The following is a 15,879-nucleotide window of genomic DNA, read 5'->3' on the forward strand; positions in this document are numbered from 1 at the left end:
TCTGGGAAAAAATTAATAGATTTTTTAAATACATAAAAACACTTCTAGAAGGCAAATAGTTTCCTCTAACATCGCTCAGTGCTGCTGCCTCCACACTACCCTACTCCTTACCTTCACCAGCCTAGGGGTTTCTCTGGATTGGTGGAGGAAGAGGGACAGGGTGGGTGTGGGGGGGGGGATGCTGCACTTTCTCCAGTCTGGGCCCTCAAGGTGTTCTGGGAAAATGCCAGCCACTTTGAGGAGTAGGGAGGCAGCTTTCTCATGCTGGATGAGAACTGGTGCTGCTTGTTCAGTCGCTCAGTTGTGTCTGACCTCAATGACAGGAAGCACACCAGGCTTCCCTGTCCATCACCAACTCCCAGAGCCTGCTCAAACTCATGTCCATTGGCTCGGTGATGCCATCCAACCATCTAATTCTCTGTCACCCCCTTCTCTTCCTGCCTTCAATCTTTCCCAGCATCAGGGTCTTTTCCAATGAGTCATGGCCAAAATATTGGAACTTCTACTTGAGCATAATCAGTCCTTCCAGTGAATATTCAGGGTTCATGGCCTTTAAATGCTACTTAGTTAATGTTTTGCTGCCCTCTGGTGGCAGCATGCATTTGCTCCCTTCAGCCTCGATCCAGGAAGTTGCATCTGAGTCCCTGATTGGTGAGGATTCCTTTGTTTACTTGGTCAGTAGCAACAAGAGCCAACATTTATTTATGCAGCCCTGATTGTGTGTCAGCTGCCTGGTAACCCTCATAACCACCCACCTATGAAGGGGTCAGCGAGACTACTTCTTGAAAGCATTAGTTGCTCAGTTGTGTCCGACTCTTTGTGACCTACCAGGCTCCTTTGTCCATGGGATTCTCCAGGCAAGAATACTGGAGTGGGTTGCTATTCCCTTCTCCAGGGGATCTTCCCAACCCAGGGATCAAACCCAGGTCTCCCACATTGGCAGGCAGATTCTTTACTATCTGAGCCACCAGAGTCTCCTTACAGAGGAGGACACTGAGGCTGGCAGAGCTGGGTCTTGAATCTGGGGCTCTCAGAGGTGAAGAAGAATACCCTGTTTGGGGGCTGGAACCAGCTGAGCCTGCAGCTGTCCTACTTTGACTATACATTTATGTGAACCAGTAAAGCCCAGTATTACCAAAGCCCATTTGAGTAGAGTTTACTTCAACCTTTTTTTCTTGCAATCCAAAGACCCCTGACCAGTCGGACCAGTCCCCAGGTGAGGTCACATTCTGAGCTTTCATTAGACATGAATCTAGGGAAGGGGGCTTACCTAACCCACAGCAGCAACCACCTTTGAAAACCGGGGCACAGGGCCCTGCAAATAACCTCAGAGCTCTGACCCTGTTTTTATCCCCAAATTCAGTCCCACTAGAGGGCACTCCTAAAGAAAATCAATGCTGAATACCCACTGGGAGGGCTGATGCTGAAGCTGAAGCTCCAATACTTCAGCCACTTGATGTGAACAGCCAACTCATTGGAAAACACTCTGATGCTGGGAAAGGTTGAAAGCATAAAGAGAAGGGGGAGACAGAGGATGAGATGGTTGGATTGCTCAGTGGACCTGAGTTTGAGCAAACCCCAGGAAATAGTGAAGGACAGGAAGCCTGGTGTGCCGCAGTCCTTGGGGTCGCAAAGAGTCCAAAACGATCGAGCGACTGAACAACAGAAGGCGCTGCCTGGAAATTTGCTGTTGGGTCCAGGCATCAGCCTGTCTGAGAGGCAGATGGAGGTGGGGGAGCATGGCAGGCATGGAAAGTTAAAAAAGATGCAAAGGAGGATTTATTTTTAAAGAAACTGCTCTCAGCACTGCCCTCGCTAATTTTTATCCAATTATAGTTTCCTCACTTCTCTTGCAGAAGGGAAATGTGGTGAAACCCGAGGGATGGTTCTCCCCACAGGATCTGCTGGGAGCTGCCCAGCCACAGCCATGCTCGGCTTCCTCAAGAAAAGTGAGAAATCCAGATTTTTATAAAAATTTCCTGATTTTTAAATATTAGCAAATCGTTTAAAAAAGAGAGAAAAAAAGATTTAAACATTGACAACCAAGAGAGGCCTCTGTTCTAAATCGGCCCCTCTGCCGTCAGTTTGAGACTTGAAGGGTTAAGAACTGCCAAACCCCTCGTTCATGGGCCCCCTAGGTCTGTGGGTGAATGGGTTACCTCACCTTTACTGGAAGAGAGACTAGTTTTTACTGGAAGAGGCCAGTTTACTCATGGTAACTTGATGAGGGTGAGGTTCAAACTGGGGATGAAGTTCAGACCCAACCTTTCCCACTAGATCCCATGCCCTCAACCCTACGCTAGGTCCCCCCAAAATGGCCAGAACTCTGAGTTGTCCCCATGATTCTGGCCCCTGTGTGCACACCCTGAGTAATCCCCTTGAGTGTGGTGCAACTTTTTTGGTAAAGGTGATGAGCTTCTTCAAGTATGATTAAGGTCCCCAAATCAGCTGACCTCAAGTTGATTGAAAGAGCGATCACCCTGGGTGGGCCTGGCCTAATCAGGTGAGGCTTTTGTGAAGGCCTGGGAGCAGCAAATATCCACATAATGACCTGCTGGTGGAGGGACCATGTGGCAAAGACTCGTGGGTGGCCAGCAATAAAACCGAGACCTTAGTCCTACAAATGTAAAACATTTCTGCCAGTACCCAAAAAAGAGGCCTGGAAAAAATGCCTTCAGATGAGAATGCAGCCAACACATCGACTGCAGCCTGGTGGGACCCTGAGCTGAGGACCCAGCCCCACTGAGCTGGCCTTCCAACGCTCAGAAACTGTGTAGAGATAATGGGTGTTTTTACTTTTTTAATTTCGTTTTTTAGATTTTTTTTTTAATGTGCACCATTTTTTTTTCTTGGCTGCACTAGGTCTCTGTTGCACAGGCTTTCTCTGTGGTGAGTGTGGGCTACTCTTTGTTGCGGTATGTGGGCTTCTCACTGCGGTGGCTTCTCTTGTTGTGGAGGACAGGCTCTAGAGCACACAGGCTTCAGAAGTTGCGGCACGTGGGCTCCCCAAACCTCACAGCTGGACCTTAAGCCACAGGGCTGGGGGTCCACACACTTTCCAGTCCAGTACATGCTGCCCATCACCTCCAAGGGGCAGGACGATGTAAGGCGCACCTGCCCTGCCAGGTGGATGAAGTGCTGGTCACCACCCAGCCTGGCAGTCCCCGTCTGTCCTGACTCAGGGCTGGTCACACCCCTAGCACCACTGGAAGGACAGCGCCCAGACTGACACGAGCACCCAAGCACCTGTGCCTTGGAACCTCTCCTGTTGTGCCCAGGACTCCTGTGAGCAAACTCCTTGGGGATGAGCCAGATGAGACCTGGCTGTGGCACCCTGTCCAGGGCCACAGATTCCACAAATACAAAGCCAGGCCATCCATACCTTCAGATACACAGTGTGTGATTTTTTATTTAGCATATTGCTGTTGTTGTTCAGTCACTAAGTTGTGTCCGACTCTTTGCAACCTCATGATCTGCAGCACGCGGGGCTTCCCTGTCCTTCACCATATCCTGGAGTTTGCTCAAACTCATGTCCATTGAGTTGTTGATTCTATCTAATGCTTATGCTACTTAGCATAAGAATGTCCCAAATATTGTATGGGATATACTTATACTGGAAATGTCATTTACGGTTGGCTTGATTTTCAGTGGAACTGGGCATCTGAATGTTCTCTCTCCCCTCGCCACCCAGCCCAACAGATATGTGGCTGGGGGTCCCCCAGACCCGGCAGCAATCCTGCAGCTGACCACAGAATCCTGAGCTCATAGCAGCTGCTATCGGAGCACCGAGGGATGGTTGTCACACAGCACAAGCTGACGGATGTGCATAGGGAGTGATAGTGACAGAGGCACACCAGAACCCAGAGCCACAGCCCCAGCCCAGCTCCTGGTTCCTGATCCCCACGTGGTCCTGCAGGAGTTAATGGAATAAGAGCAACACCGCCAAAGGAGAAGGTGAAAAATGCTGAGAGCAAGGAAAGGTTCTGGCTTTTCAGCTGGAAACCGGGCTTATGTTTCAGCCTTTCTAATGGCCTCAGAGAAAACTCCCTTCCTCCCCAGATCACATACCTCGACCTGGGAGGAAACCAGGAAAGAGAGAGTAGAGAAGTCCGGACACAGCCTTTGTCTCCACTTTGTCTTCCATCCAGACAGACCCTCCCTCCTTTGGGAATTGCACTAAGACTTCACTGAAACCTCTCACCAGAAAAAAAAACACACAAAAAACCTCTTGCCGAGCCCCTGTGGGACTAGGCAGCCTGGCAGGTGGAATAGAATTTCCCCTCCCTTCCCCGAGGGCACAGCCCAGTGAGAAGAATTAAGCAAAAGTGAATCATCAAAACGAGACCTTCCCACCCGCCTCCTGAAATGTGCCCGTGAGGGTGAATTGAGAATTTCAAGGACAGTGCACTTTTCAGCACACTCCTCAGATTTTAAGCCAGTAAATGCATCATTCCTGGATCTTTCCCAAGGTCCTTCTGAGGCCTTCGAGAGAGACACCTATTTTTTCCTTTCTCTTTTTAAAATAACTATGGTAAAATACACATAACATAAAAGCACAGCTCAGTGGCATTAAGCACATTCACCCTGTTGTGTAACCAGCCCCACCGTCATCTCCAGTATTTTCCGGTCCTCCTAAACTGAAACTGTCCCCATGAAACAATGACTCCCCATCCCCTCCCCCACCCCCTGGCCCCACCATCTACTTCCTGTCTCTGCGGATTTGACTCCTCCAGGGACCTCCTGTGAGTGGAATCAGACAGTGTGTGTCCTTCTGTGTCTGGTCAGCAGAGTAACAGCCCCAAAGATGTCCCCATCCTGGTCCTGAGGCCTGTGGCCGTGTCACCTCATAGGGCAGAGGGGACTTTGCAGGAGGGATTAATTTAAGGCCCCTGAGATTCGGACGACCCTGGATTTGCAGACCCAGTGTCATCACACGGTCCTTATAAGAGGGAGGGGTAGGGTCAGAGGCAGAGAGACAGGACATGCTGAGCTGCTGGCTGCTGGCTGTAACGATAGAGGGAGGGGCCACGAGCCAGGGATGCGGCGCCTCTAGAAGCTGAAAAAGTGGGGAGACGGTGCTCCCAGGGGGCCTCCAGAGGGACCAGCTCTGCCCATGCCTGGATTCAGCCCGGTGAGGCCTGAGCCAGACTCCTGACCTCAGGACTGTCAGAAAACCTAGCTGTACTGGTCTAAGCCCTCTGTTCCTGCTAGTTCCAATCACCCCCAGAGACTGGCATCCTCAGAGAAGGGGGACCAGGGGGAGCAGCCAGTGGGCACCGGGGTGGAGGAGGAACAGATGTGGTAGGAGATGGGGGAGGAGCCGGTGAGGCCCAGGTAGTATTCAAGACCCTGAAACTGCCTTCCTAAAAGGCTAGCGGGGAGGGCGGGGGTTGGAGGGGCACATTTGGTTCCTGGGGCTGGAACAGAACAGTGGGAACCACAGAGAAAAGCAGACCTTGGACCAGGCAGAAGGCATGCTGCCAGATCCAGTGCTCCCCCAGGACACAGGCCCCTCCTCCTTGAGGCTGGGGTCCCCTTGACACAGGCCCTGCCTCCTCCCTAGACTGGGGTCCCCCTGAGAACAGGTCCCCTCCTCCATTAGACTGGCGTCCCCCTGAATACAGACGCTGCCTCCTTCCTAGACTGGGGTCCCCCGGGGGACAGGGCCCCCTCCCTCTGCGGATCTGTTCTGCCCACTGTAGCCCCTCTCTACCTCACCTACCCCCTGCCCCGGGGACGCCCTCGCTCGCAGCCTCAGCTATTTCGGGTGCACCGCCTCCCCGCCCCGCGTGGGCCGCTCTCAAGAATAGCTCTCAGAATAGCTGTGGCGGCTTCCCTGTGGCTGCCTGTCGGGGAGGCGCTGGAAGGGGGCGCGGGCCGTGGTGAGGGAGTGGGGGCAGCGGGTGGGGACAGACCCTGTGGGTGGGCGTCCCCAGCTGCTCCTAGTCTGGATCCTGGGGGTGGGTCCGGATCGGAGGGGGAGGAGCCGCCGTCGGGGTCCCTCTGGGGTCCATGCACAGGTGCTGGGGTTTCACCCCTGAGGTCCGGGTTGGGGGAGCAGAAGAGGTCCCATCACCACCCCCATGCATGGAGGAAATCGAGGCAGGGTGGGCAAAGGGGCCCCCAGCCACACAAGGGTCAGGACTACCAGGTCATTCCTGGGAATGATCTCATCCGCGGGAGTGGTGCCTGTGGTATATGTGTGGAGCCTAATAACGACCCTTTTCTAACCACTGCCCCTGGAGCCAGAGGGACTGGGGACCCAGCTGGAGCTGAATAAGCGCTCTGAGAGTGACTGACGAGGCCACGTGGGAGAGCTGAACAATCACTCATGAACAAGCACTACTTGAGCACCTTCTGTATGCCTCACCTGGGGAAGTGGAATGGTGGGGGCAGTGATGTCACCTGGAGAAGTGAAGGAGGCAGAGGCTCAGGGCACGCCCACTCCAGGCAGGGACCGCATCGGCTGCTTTATTTCAGGTAGGACAGAAGCCCCTAAATCGAGCACTTTTCAATGCCCGGGGCTAGGGAGCTGTCCCCATGGGATCCCATAACGTCAGAGCTGTGCTGGGTGTTCTGCGGAGGGGGCCACGAGACCCTCGGATTGGGGTGCTCAGGCCTCCTCCCTGAGACTGGAGGCTTTCGAGGGCTGGAGCCAGGCAGGTCTCCCCTGTCAGTTTGGGACTTCCCAGAAGAAGGGTTAGGATGTCTCCCCTCTCAGACCAGCCGTAATAATTATATCAGGAGGTGAGAGGACTGGTCTCTTTCCTCCTAGAACTCAAGAGTGTTTGGCAAAGTCACAGGAGCAGAAGAAGTCATCTAAAAGCACAGCAATTTCTCCAGGAAAATGAAAACGGGAAAGAAACCCCACACCCCACAAATGCATCCACCCTTGGGACCGTCAGCACGAGATGTGCAGTTCTCGGGTGTGGATTTAAACGGGGATCTAGGTCCTAAGGCAGGGACTCAGCAGTTCCCCAGTGCTAGGGCAGCGCCTGCCCAGGGTCAGTCCTCATCCTCGCTGGCATAGATCCCGGCTTCCCAGCGCTCTGCCATGGCATTCCTGTGTCGGGTCACCCGTGTGGCCTCTAGAATCTGCAAAAAGGAGGCATGGAGTTTCCTCAGGGCTCTAAGTCCCCAAACAGCTCCCTCGACCACTAACCCCTAGGAGAGGCCTGGAGAACAATTAGAGTAGGACCACCACTTCCTGTTTCAGACCCTCCACTCCCAGTAACAGTGCAAAGGAATGTGCTAACTCATGCTGAACCCCACAGGAGGGAAATGCCCGGGCCTGGCATCGTGGACTCAGATCAAAATGAAAGTGAAAGTCTTAGTTGCTCAGTTGTGTCAGACTCTTTGTGATTCCATGGTCTGTAGCCTGACAGACTCCTCTGTCTGTGGGATTTTTCAGGCAAGAACACTGGAGTGGGTTGCCATTCCCTTCTCCAGAGGATGTTCCCAACCCAGGGATCAAACTCAAGTTTCCTGCATTGCACGCAGCTGCTGCTAAGTCACTTCAGTCATGTCCAACTCTGTGCGACCCCATAGACGGCAGCCCACTAGGCTCCTCTGTCCCTGGGATTCTCCAGGCAAGAATACTGGAGTGGGTTGCCATTTCCTTCTCCAATGCATGAAAGTGAAAAGTGAAAGTGAAGTCGCTCAGTCGTGTCCGACTCTTAGCGACCCCATGGACTGCAGCCTACCAGGCTTCTCTGTCCATGGGATTTTCCAGGCAAGAGTGCTGGAGTGGAGTGCCATTGCCTTCTCTGGCATTGCATGCAGAGAGGGTCACAAATGTATTCCACAAAACCACTGAGGTAGGTGACCTTCTCTCAGGTGAGGTAGGTGACACTCTCAGGTGGACCCCTCCCTCAAAGAAAATACCCCTGTCTTGGGCCAAACCTGCCCCAAAACCATCTCCTAAAAAGGCAGCAGGTGGACCCTCTTTCCACAGTCTGTGCCTGTGGCAGGCATCAAAAGCAGATCACAGAAAAGTCCACCTCAGGCAGACACTACCAATCAAGAAGATACCAGGGCAAGTACCCACACCCAGAAGAAAGGCTTCCCACGACCCTGATGCCAGGGGACAGGGGGCACTGATTCAGGGGGAAGGGAGGAAGGCCCAGGTCCTCGCCCCAGAAGCACACTCACCTCCGAGTTGACATCATCCAAGGGATTGATGCCGGCATACTACAGGAAAGGAACACATGTTAGTCCCCAGGGCCTTCTAGCCTTCCCCACTGGACTCGATGCACAGTCACATTTGGGGAAGAAGGGAAGGCCTTCCTTGCCCACTCTGGTCCCCTAAGCGTTCCTCAATCACCCCAAACTCAAAACCACCCACCATGCTGTTCCCACATGTTGTCCCCCTCATTGAAGCATTGCCCATCATTTGCAACTGTTTTCTCTTGTAAACATCATCGTAACAAAGACAATTGACATTTACAGAGCTCTTGCTGTGGCCAGCCCTGCTCTAAGGTTCGAAGGGGGACGTTCTTATTATCACACTCATTTTACAGGGGAGGAGACTGAGGGTCAGAGAAGGGCAGGGTCTTGCCCCTCACATAGTCAGCAAGCAGCAGGACTGGGACTTGAACCCAGGTCCCCAGACTCCATTCTGCCCCAAACCACTAGGCAAGACTGTGAGCACCACATGGGCAAGGCTGGATGGACAGGGTGTTATTCTTCGTAGTGTAACAGTTCCTGACCAGAGAGGAGATGGCCTCATGGTTACAAATGTAGGGTTTGGAGTCAGGCCTAGGTTCAAGTACTGGCTTGGGAACTCAGACTATATGACATTGCATGAGTGCTTAGTCACTCAGTCATGTTCAACTCTTGGTGATGCTATGGACTGTAGCCCACTAGGCTCCTCTGTCTGGGATTTTCCAGGCAAAAATATTGGAGTGGTGGAAAAGGAAATGGCAACCCATCCAGTATTCTTGCCTGGAAAAGTCCATGGACAGAGGAGCCTGGCAGGCTGCAGTCCATGGGGTTACATGACTGAGCACACATGCATGAGGGTGGAGGCAGATGGGTTGGTAGTAATAAACTGATAGAACTAAAAAAAAAAAAAGAAAATCGGAGTGGGTTGCCATGTCCTCCTCCAAGGGATCTTCCTAACACAGGGATCCAACCTGCATCTCTTACATCTCCTGCATTGGCAGGCGTTCTTTACCACTAGCGCCACCTGGGAAGCCCTGTATGACCCTGGGCACAGGCAAGTATGGCTTTCTCAACAAAAGGGAAACAAAAATCCCTCCAGATGTTAAAGGCATGGTGCTTGCAGAGCCCTGAGACATCCATCATATGATGTGGATAATAATCAGAAATGATGTTGATGGTAATAAACACATGAAAATAATAAGGCTCATTTTGATACACTGCCACTGCTCTCCTCCAAGCAGAGCTCATCCTCAGCCTTTGGCTCAGGGGGAACAACCTCATGGTGGGGACTCTGCTTATACAGCCCAGACATGAAGAGAAACTCGGTTTATCCATTGTGCACCTTGCCTGAACTTTTCCGCCCCTAATGGGGAGTCAGACCTCAGCTAGGCCTCCAGGGGGGTGGCAGAACTCAAGACTCACCCACTGTTCCTTCTTCTTTTTCTGCTGGAGAGCATCCTTGGCCGGGGCCTCCACCGTCCACACCAGGTCCGAGTGCAGGTGGATGGGGGTGAAATAGTGTGACTCAGACACTGAGTAGCTGCCTGTGATGCCTGGTGGGGGTCGGGGATGGGAGAGGAAGGAAAGGGCATCAGGGAGGGTCCCATAGTCTCCTGAGGGCATAACGTCTGTGAGAACTCAGCCCAAGAGACACAGATTCTGGTTGAGAGGCTGGACCAGTTAAGGAGATGAGTGAATGGACAGACAGACAGAGCAGACAGCTGGTTGGGAAAACTGATAGACAGAGTGATCAGAATAGCCAGTCAGGAGAAACTGGATCAACAGATGGGCTGACCATGCAAGGAGAAAAACACTAGAAAGTGACATGGGGTGGAGGCAGTTCACATTGACAAAAAGGAGCAATTGATTGAGAGGCTAGAACATCTGTAAACCTCTATGCACCTAACAACAAAGTCTCCAAATCCATAAAGCAAAAAACTCAAGGCAAAGTTAACATCTTTCTCCAAAATCTACTGCTTCAGCAGACAGACAAATGGACAGACCAGCCAACCCAGGTGGTGGATGAAGTTCCCCAGTTGTTCCCCTACCCTCACCCTCTCCTGGCATCCTCATACTCCTCCTGCCACCCTCCTCTGAGACTCTGCACAAAGCAGCCTTTCCCAGGACCCGTCCTCACTAGATTTGCGGGAGGAGCTCCGAGAGTCGTGGTCACAGCACTCATCCGAGAAGACCTCAGGGTACAGAGCACTCCGCCGCTCCTCAGCCATCTCCCGCTCCCGTCGCAGGACATTCTCCACTTCTCTCTCCAGTAGCTCAGATGACTGGGACTTCTGTAGCCTCAGTGCTGGGGCCCCCGCCACCTCCCAGCCCCAAACTCGGGGGGCCTCAGCTCTCTCAGGTTCATCTGGGACTCTGAACCGCAGGGGCCGCAGATGGAAGTACTCCTGTCTCAGGACACCCCTGCTGGCATGCAGGGGTCCCCGGGGGGGCTCCTGCTTCAGGCCTGAGGGCTTTGCAGAGGATTCTGAGGGATGCCTCTGAGACCCTGCAGCCTTGGGAGAGCCCACTGGCCTGGCTTCATCTGCTGAGAGGTTGCTGGGCCTGCGGTAGGCGTGGGAGGCAGGAGACTCTCCTGGGGGCGTCCCAGGGCTCAAGTATGGTTGGTAGGCATCAGGTGGGATACGGCTCACCTTCCTCACCTCTGGGGCCAGGCTGGCCGCATGAGCATCTGGGGTTGGGCTGAGGATGGAGTCTGAGCTGTGGACTCTTCGAAGTCTGGGCTGAGGTCCTTCGGAGGACCAGTCAGGTGTGGATGCCCGGCCCACCTGCAGGCCCTCCCGCCGGTGATCCTCCTCACGCTGTGACTCCTGAGCAATGTCCCGCTGTACGTAGAGTGATGGACGGCCCCTGTCCCGCCGTGGTGCTGCAGCCAGGCTCACCTTGCTTAGCAGGAGCCTGGCTGGGATCTCCACCAGCTCCTGGTGGCTGGTTGCCCGCTGAAGCCCCCTCTGCTCTCGGAGGTCTGCCTCCCGTTCCTGGGCCAGTCGGATCTCTCGCTCAATGGGCGTCTCCTTGAGGGGCTCTGGGGACTCTTCTCTGGACCGGGAACCGGGGTCCTCCAGGGCTTGGGCAACAGACCTGGTAGGCAAAGGGTGAACCCTCTTCTCTTCTGTGACCACCTCCTTCACCTGGGGTTTGACTGGGAGGACATACCCATTGGCCAGAGGTGGCCTGCTAAGGGCCTTAGAGGCCTGACTGGCCCTGGGTGGGGAGTTCTGAGAGGCCACTGCATTTACATGGGCCACTTTGGGTTGGGGGCTCTGAGGAACCTCTGAATTCACGTGGGCCACCCCAAGTGGGGCGTTTCGAGAGACCCCTGTTTTTGCATGGGCTACCTTGGATTGGGGGCTCTGGAGAACCCTTGCATTGGCGTGGGCTGCTCCAGGTGGGGGGTTCGCCTGCTCCAGGTTCAGGAACTGCTGCCTGACTGCCAGGAAGTCGATCTGCTCCCTGTCTATCTCGTTCTCCTCCAGGGGCATGGACTGTGGTCGGCTGGGGCCCCTGGGCTCCCTGTGGTCAGGGGCACCATGGAGCGTGGCCACCGTGCCACTCTTCCTGACAGCCTGGCCCCGAATGACTGCCTGGCGCTCCCGCTCCAGGTTCTGTGGCTGCCAGGGTGGGGTGTCCCTGGCCTCCAGGTGGTAGGCCTTCACCTCCTCATCCTCGTTATCCTGGGGGCAGGGTGGCCATGGGGCCATCCGGCCAGGGAAGACACGCAGGCTGCGGGATGTCCCAGTCCGCGTCATTTCCAGGGAGGCCTCGTGGTCAGTGGGCCATGCTGGTGTCTCGTCCTGGCTCCAGAAACTGGCCGTGGGCCCCACGCCCACCAACTCAAAAGTGTAGCTGGTGTCACCATCAAAGGCCACACCGGCCATGCGGGATGAGTGAGGGATGCCGAAGATGGGATATCTGGTAACTCGGTCCATGTTCGGAAGGAGGTCTCTGCCCACCACAGGCTCCCAAGGTGGAGACGATTTGGGCTCACTGAAGGAGGAGAAGGATGTGTGGGTTACCAAGTCAGAGAACTTGGGGAGAGCTGTAGTCCCTCTCCCTCCAAGGACAAAGTCCTGGCCAAGTGGCCTCTGTGATTAGCTCAGGGATGGGTAAGTGACTCAGCCTTGCCAATCAGAGCATTCTATATTTGGACCTCTGTTATTTGTACAGGGATGGACATGTGACCCAACCTGGCCAATGACATTAAACTCTGGGACTTTGCAATTAAAGTGGAAAATTGGACCCTCTTCCCCACTGGGCTTGTGAGGCTGATAGGATGAGACAGAACTGTTGGGGGGCCATATTTGCCCTTGAGGACACACCTTGCTTAAGAGCACCCCCAACTGCAACGCAGCACCCTAAAAACATTGTTTCAGCTCCTGGATCCAGCCACACCTGAATCCCTGAGGGCCCCTGTACTGATTAACAACTCGTCCCCTGTGTGTCTAACATTTGCAGGCACCCCTCCCACCTCCTCTCCCAGACACTGCACCTGTTGGGTGCCAGCTCGCTGGGTCCAGTCACAGGGGGGCTACCCCCTGACAAACTCTCTCTAAAGGCACACGCATCTTGAGGTTCTTTCTGTGATTCTTCATTTCATCTGACATTTACAGATGGCCCCACCTCTCACTGAGGGATGTCAAGTGGGGAAACTGAGGCCCAGAGAGGGGTGTGATTAGACAGAGAATCCCGTATCTGGCACTCTCTTTGAACTTGCCCAGAGGGACACCTTGTCCCATCCAGATGATTGTGGCCTCAGCACCATAAAACTTGGCCCAGCTAAGGAGTACCTTGGGCCTTGTCCTTCAGGGCCAGGCAAAACCCTGACCCAGTGCCCCAGGGGGCCCAGCCCCACCAGGACTTGGGGCTCCCTCTGAGCACATCTCCAGGAGCCTCTGTGGAGGCCAGGCAGCTGCTCTTACACCTCCACGACTCCTGGCATCTCCAGGCTGCAGCCTTCACACCCTGCCCAGGGCACTCAAGGCCACTACCTCAACCCAAACCCACGAACTCTACAGGCACCAGACCCCAAATCTGACCCTTTCCTCCTCCCTCTGCTGGGAGGACCTTGGTTTCTGCTCTTCCACAGTCTCCTTAGCTGCAGTCCAGGGAGCTCCTCCAGGAAGCCCCTCCAGACTGTCTCCACCCTTGGAGCCTGTGGCCTGAGCATCCCATGTGTACCTGGCCCAGTACAGCTGAAGAAAGGAAGCTAAGCTGTTCTCAACTCCTCAAGCAGCCCTTGTCCCCGTCCTCAGCCCCCTGATGCCACCAAGGCTACTGGGTACATCGCTGCCTTTTTACACCAACTTGCTTGTGAAAGTGAAATGTGGTTTTAAAAGAAAACTGCAGACCCTCCCTGAGCTGGAAAAGTGACATCAAGCAACCTAAAATCAATCATGGGGATCCATGCTACAATCAACTCGTTCTTATCATGCAGTCTTTCAAATATTGAATTATAACTAGGAAAAAAATATTTAAAAAACAAGCAGGCTTAGGTGATAAGTCCTAGCCAAGAGGGCTGAGCCTCTATCCCAAAGACTTGAGAGTGGCCGGGTGTTTACACATCTTTGCAAGGAGAAGAAGATTATTAAGGGGCCCAGGTGAGCATCTGTCCCAATAGCCCAGAGTCTGGTACACAGCAAGTGCTTAATAAGGGCTGGCTCACTCTCACTCCGCGTGTCCAGGGGCCAGGGTTAGAGTTCATTCAAGCAGAGAGCCGGCTGCCCCTCCAGGCTTCCCCCCTAACCCCAGCCCACCTTGGAGGGCAAGTCTGGTCCCCACGCCCTGGACCCCTGGGGAATGCAGGCGAGTGCAGGCGTGATGGGGCTGATGCAGAAATGTTTGCCTAGTGAGTGGGCAGAGGCTCACCCAGAAGGATTTATAAGCCACAGGGGACATTAACTCCAGGAAAAAGAACTGCACACCCAGAGGGTGTTGGGTCTCCTGGTGGGTGGGGCAGGGTGGGGGACACATCCCTCCTCAGCCCATTCCTTCTGGGTGATTCACTGAGGCCAGCAGGGTGGGGTCCCTCTTTGCCTGAGTCCTTGGGCAAGTCTCCCCCAGTTTCCCACTGACCCCAGTGTCCCTCTGGATGGTAGGTAGGTCCAGAGCACGCAGCTGCCACCAAGAGAGGCTGCCTCCATGCAGGTTCAGCCTGGTATGCAGTAGGCTCCAGAGAAATGCTTTTATAGCAGTGGCTGATGCTTTTAGTTTTTAAACCCTGGATCTACCACTGATCTCTTCCCTGGTGGCTCAGATGGTAAAGCGTCTGTCTGCAATGCGGGACACCCCGATTCGATTCCTGGGTTGGGAAGATCCCTTGGAGAAGGAAATGGCAATCCACTCCAGCACTCTTGCCTGGAAAATCCTATGGATGGAGGAGCCTGATAGGCTACAGTCCATGGGGTCGCAAAGAGTTGGACATGACTGAGCGACTTCACTTTCTACCACTGATCTCAGAGTGACCCTGGGGCAGGCACTCCCTCACCAAGCCTCAGTCTGTACGGTGGGACTGTGCCAACTCCACATCAGGGCCTGGGGAGGAACCAGGAGGCCCGAGCAGGTGCCTGGCACACAGAAACACTGGAGAAGAAACCGCCCTCCTGGAGGTCTCACAAACTGTACAAATGAGTTGTACTAGCAATCAGAGCCGTCCAACTCCTCGAGTGGCTCCTCCCAACTGGGCATCTCATGCCAGCACTTTGTTGGCCTCTCACAAGAGCCTGCGACCCAGGGGCCATTCTGTGCTCAACATGAAGCAGAAGAAACCAAGGCCCTGAGAGGGGTCACACAGGGCGTGACAGAGCAACAGGTTCTGAAACTGGGCAGTCACCTCCTCCTCCAGGAAGCTCCCTGGGATTGCTCCTCCCCAGTCCCAACTCTGTACCCTGTTGATACCAAAACTGAAACTGGGTTTATGGCCTCTGGGCCACATACCTGCTTCCTCATCACTGCAACTGGCCTCCTGCCCTTGGGCAAAGGCCTGCTGGAAGGGCCTGAGGCTCAGACAGGGCCAGTCACACAGCAGGGACAGGCTCTCAAGGTTCCTCTTCTGTCCCTCTGGGCTACAGTCCCCAAGACCCTGGTAGCAGGGCCCCTTAACACACCTGGATTCTGGGCCGAGTCTCTGCCCCACACCCACGGGATTCCAGCCGCCCTCCCCGAGGCTGAACACTCCCCCTCATACTGAGACCACCCCACCACCTCCAGTGAGCCCCAATCAGACCCCAGCCCAATGGAAGGGGGTGTCATAGGCTGCTCAAGCCCTCCCCAAGCAAGCCTCTGGCTGGTGTTAAGTGTCTCCCCAGAAACCCCCGAATTCCCAGAATCAGCGGGGGTGAGCTGTGCCTCTGGCCCCAGGGGTGTGATCAGGCCCCTTCCTTAGAGGGTCAGGGTTCAAGGTCAACGGATTTGGGGTCCTGAAGCCCAGGGTAGAGACTGGGGCCCTGATAAAGCTCAGGGACCGGCCTCTGCTCCTCTTGTCAGGTGCAGCATAGGAAGGACATAGACCAGCCTCAGAGCCAGCCAGGGGGCTCAGAGCGAGGGGAGGTCCCCTACGTCTCTGGAAGCCCACTGAACCCCCCAGAGGGGGCTGGGGTGGGGATGCGGACTTCCTCCCTGTACCCGGAGGGCCCCACTGGGGTCAGAAGGTGCTGCTGACACACAAACCCCCATGCCAAAAGCAGAGCTCCCCACCCAAGC

The 15,879-nt window shown here is 54.6% G+C and overlaps 1 protein-coding gene across 3 annotated transcripts in view; it reads right to left on the reverse strand.

The window, feature by feature from the left end:
* Window positions 1-6,437: 6,437 nt before the first annotated feature.
* Window positions 6,438-15,879, reverse strand: part of MISP (mitotic spindle positioning) — a 30,509-nt gene continuing 21,067 nt past the window's right edge. For 2 of the 3 annotated variants that reach the window (XM_010844601.1, XM_010844602.1), the window contains exons 2-5: window positions 10,301-12,168; window positions 9,586-9,716; window positions 8,152-8,190; window positions 6,438-7,095 (exon numbers count right to left, since the gene is read on the reverse strand). In XM_010844601.1, coding sequence (XP_010842903.1) covers window positions 7,006-7,095; window positions 8,152-8,190; window positions 9,586-9,716; window positions 10,301-12,110 — 2,070 coding nt within the window. In that variant the 5' untranslated portion in view covers window positions 12,111-12,168 and the 3' untranslated portion in view covers window positions 6,438-7,005. Of the gene's footprint in view, window positions 7,096-8,151; window positions 8,191-9,585; window positions 9,717-10,300; window positions 12,172-15,879 lie in introns of all 3 variants that reach the window. The other variant, XM_010844603.1, reaches the window with a different exon arrangement.

The sequence above is a fragment of the Bison bison genome, unplaced genomic scaffold, assembly GCF_000754665.1.
Source record: "Bison bison bison isolate TAMUID 2011002044 unplaced genomic scaffold, Bison_UMD1.0 scf7180017864203, whole genome shotgun sequence".
Taxonomy (NCBI): Eukaryota; Metazoa; Chordata; class Mammalia; order Artiodactyla; family Bovidae; genus Bison; species Bison bison.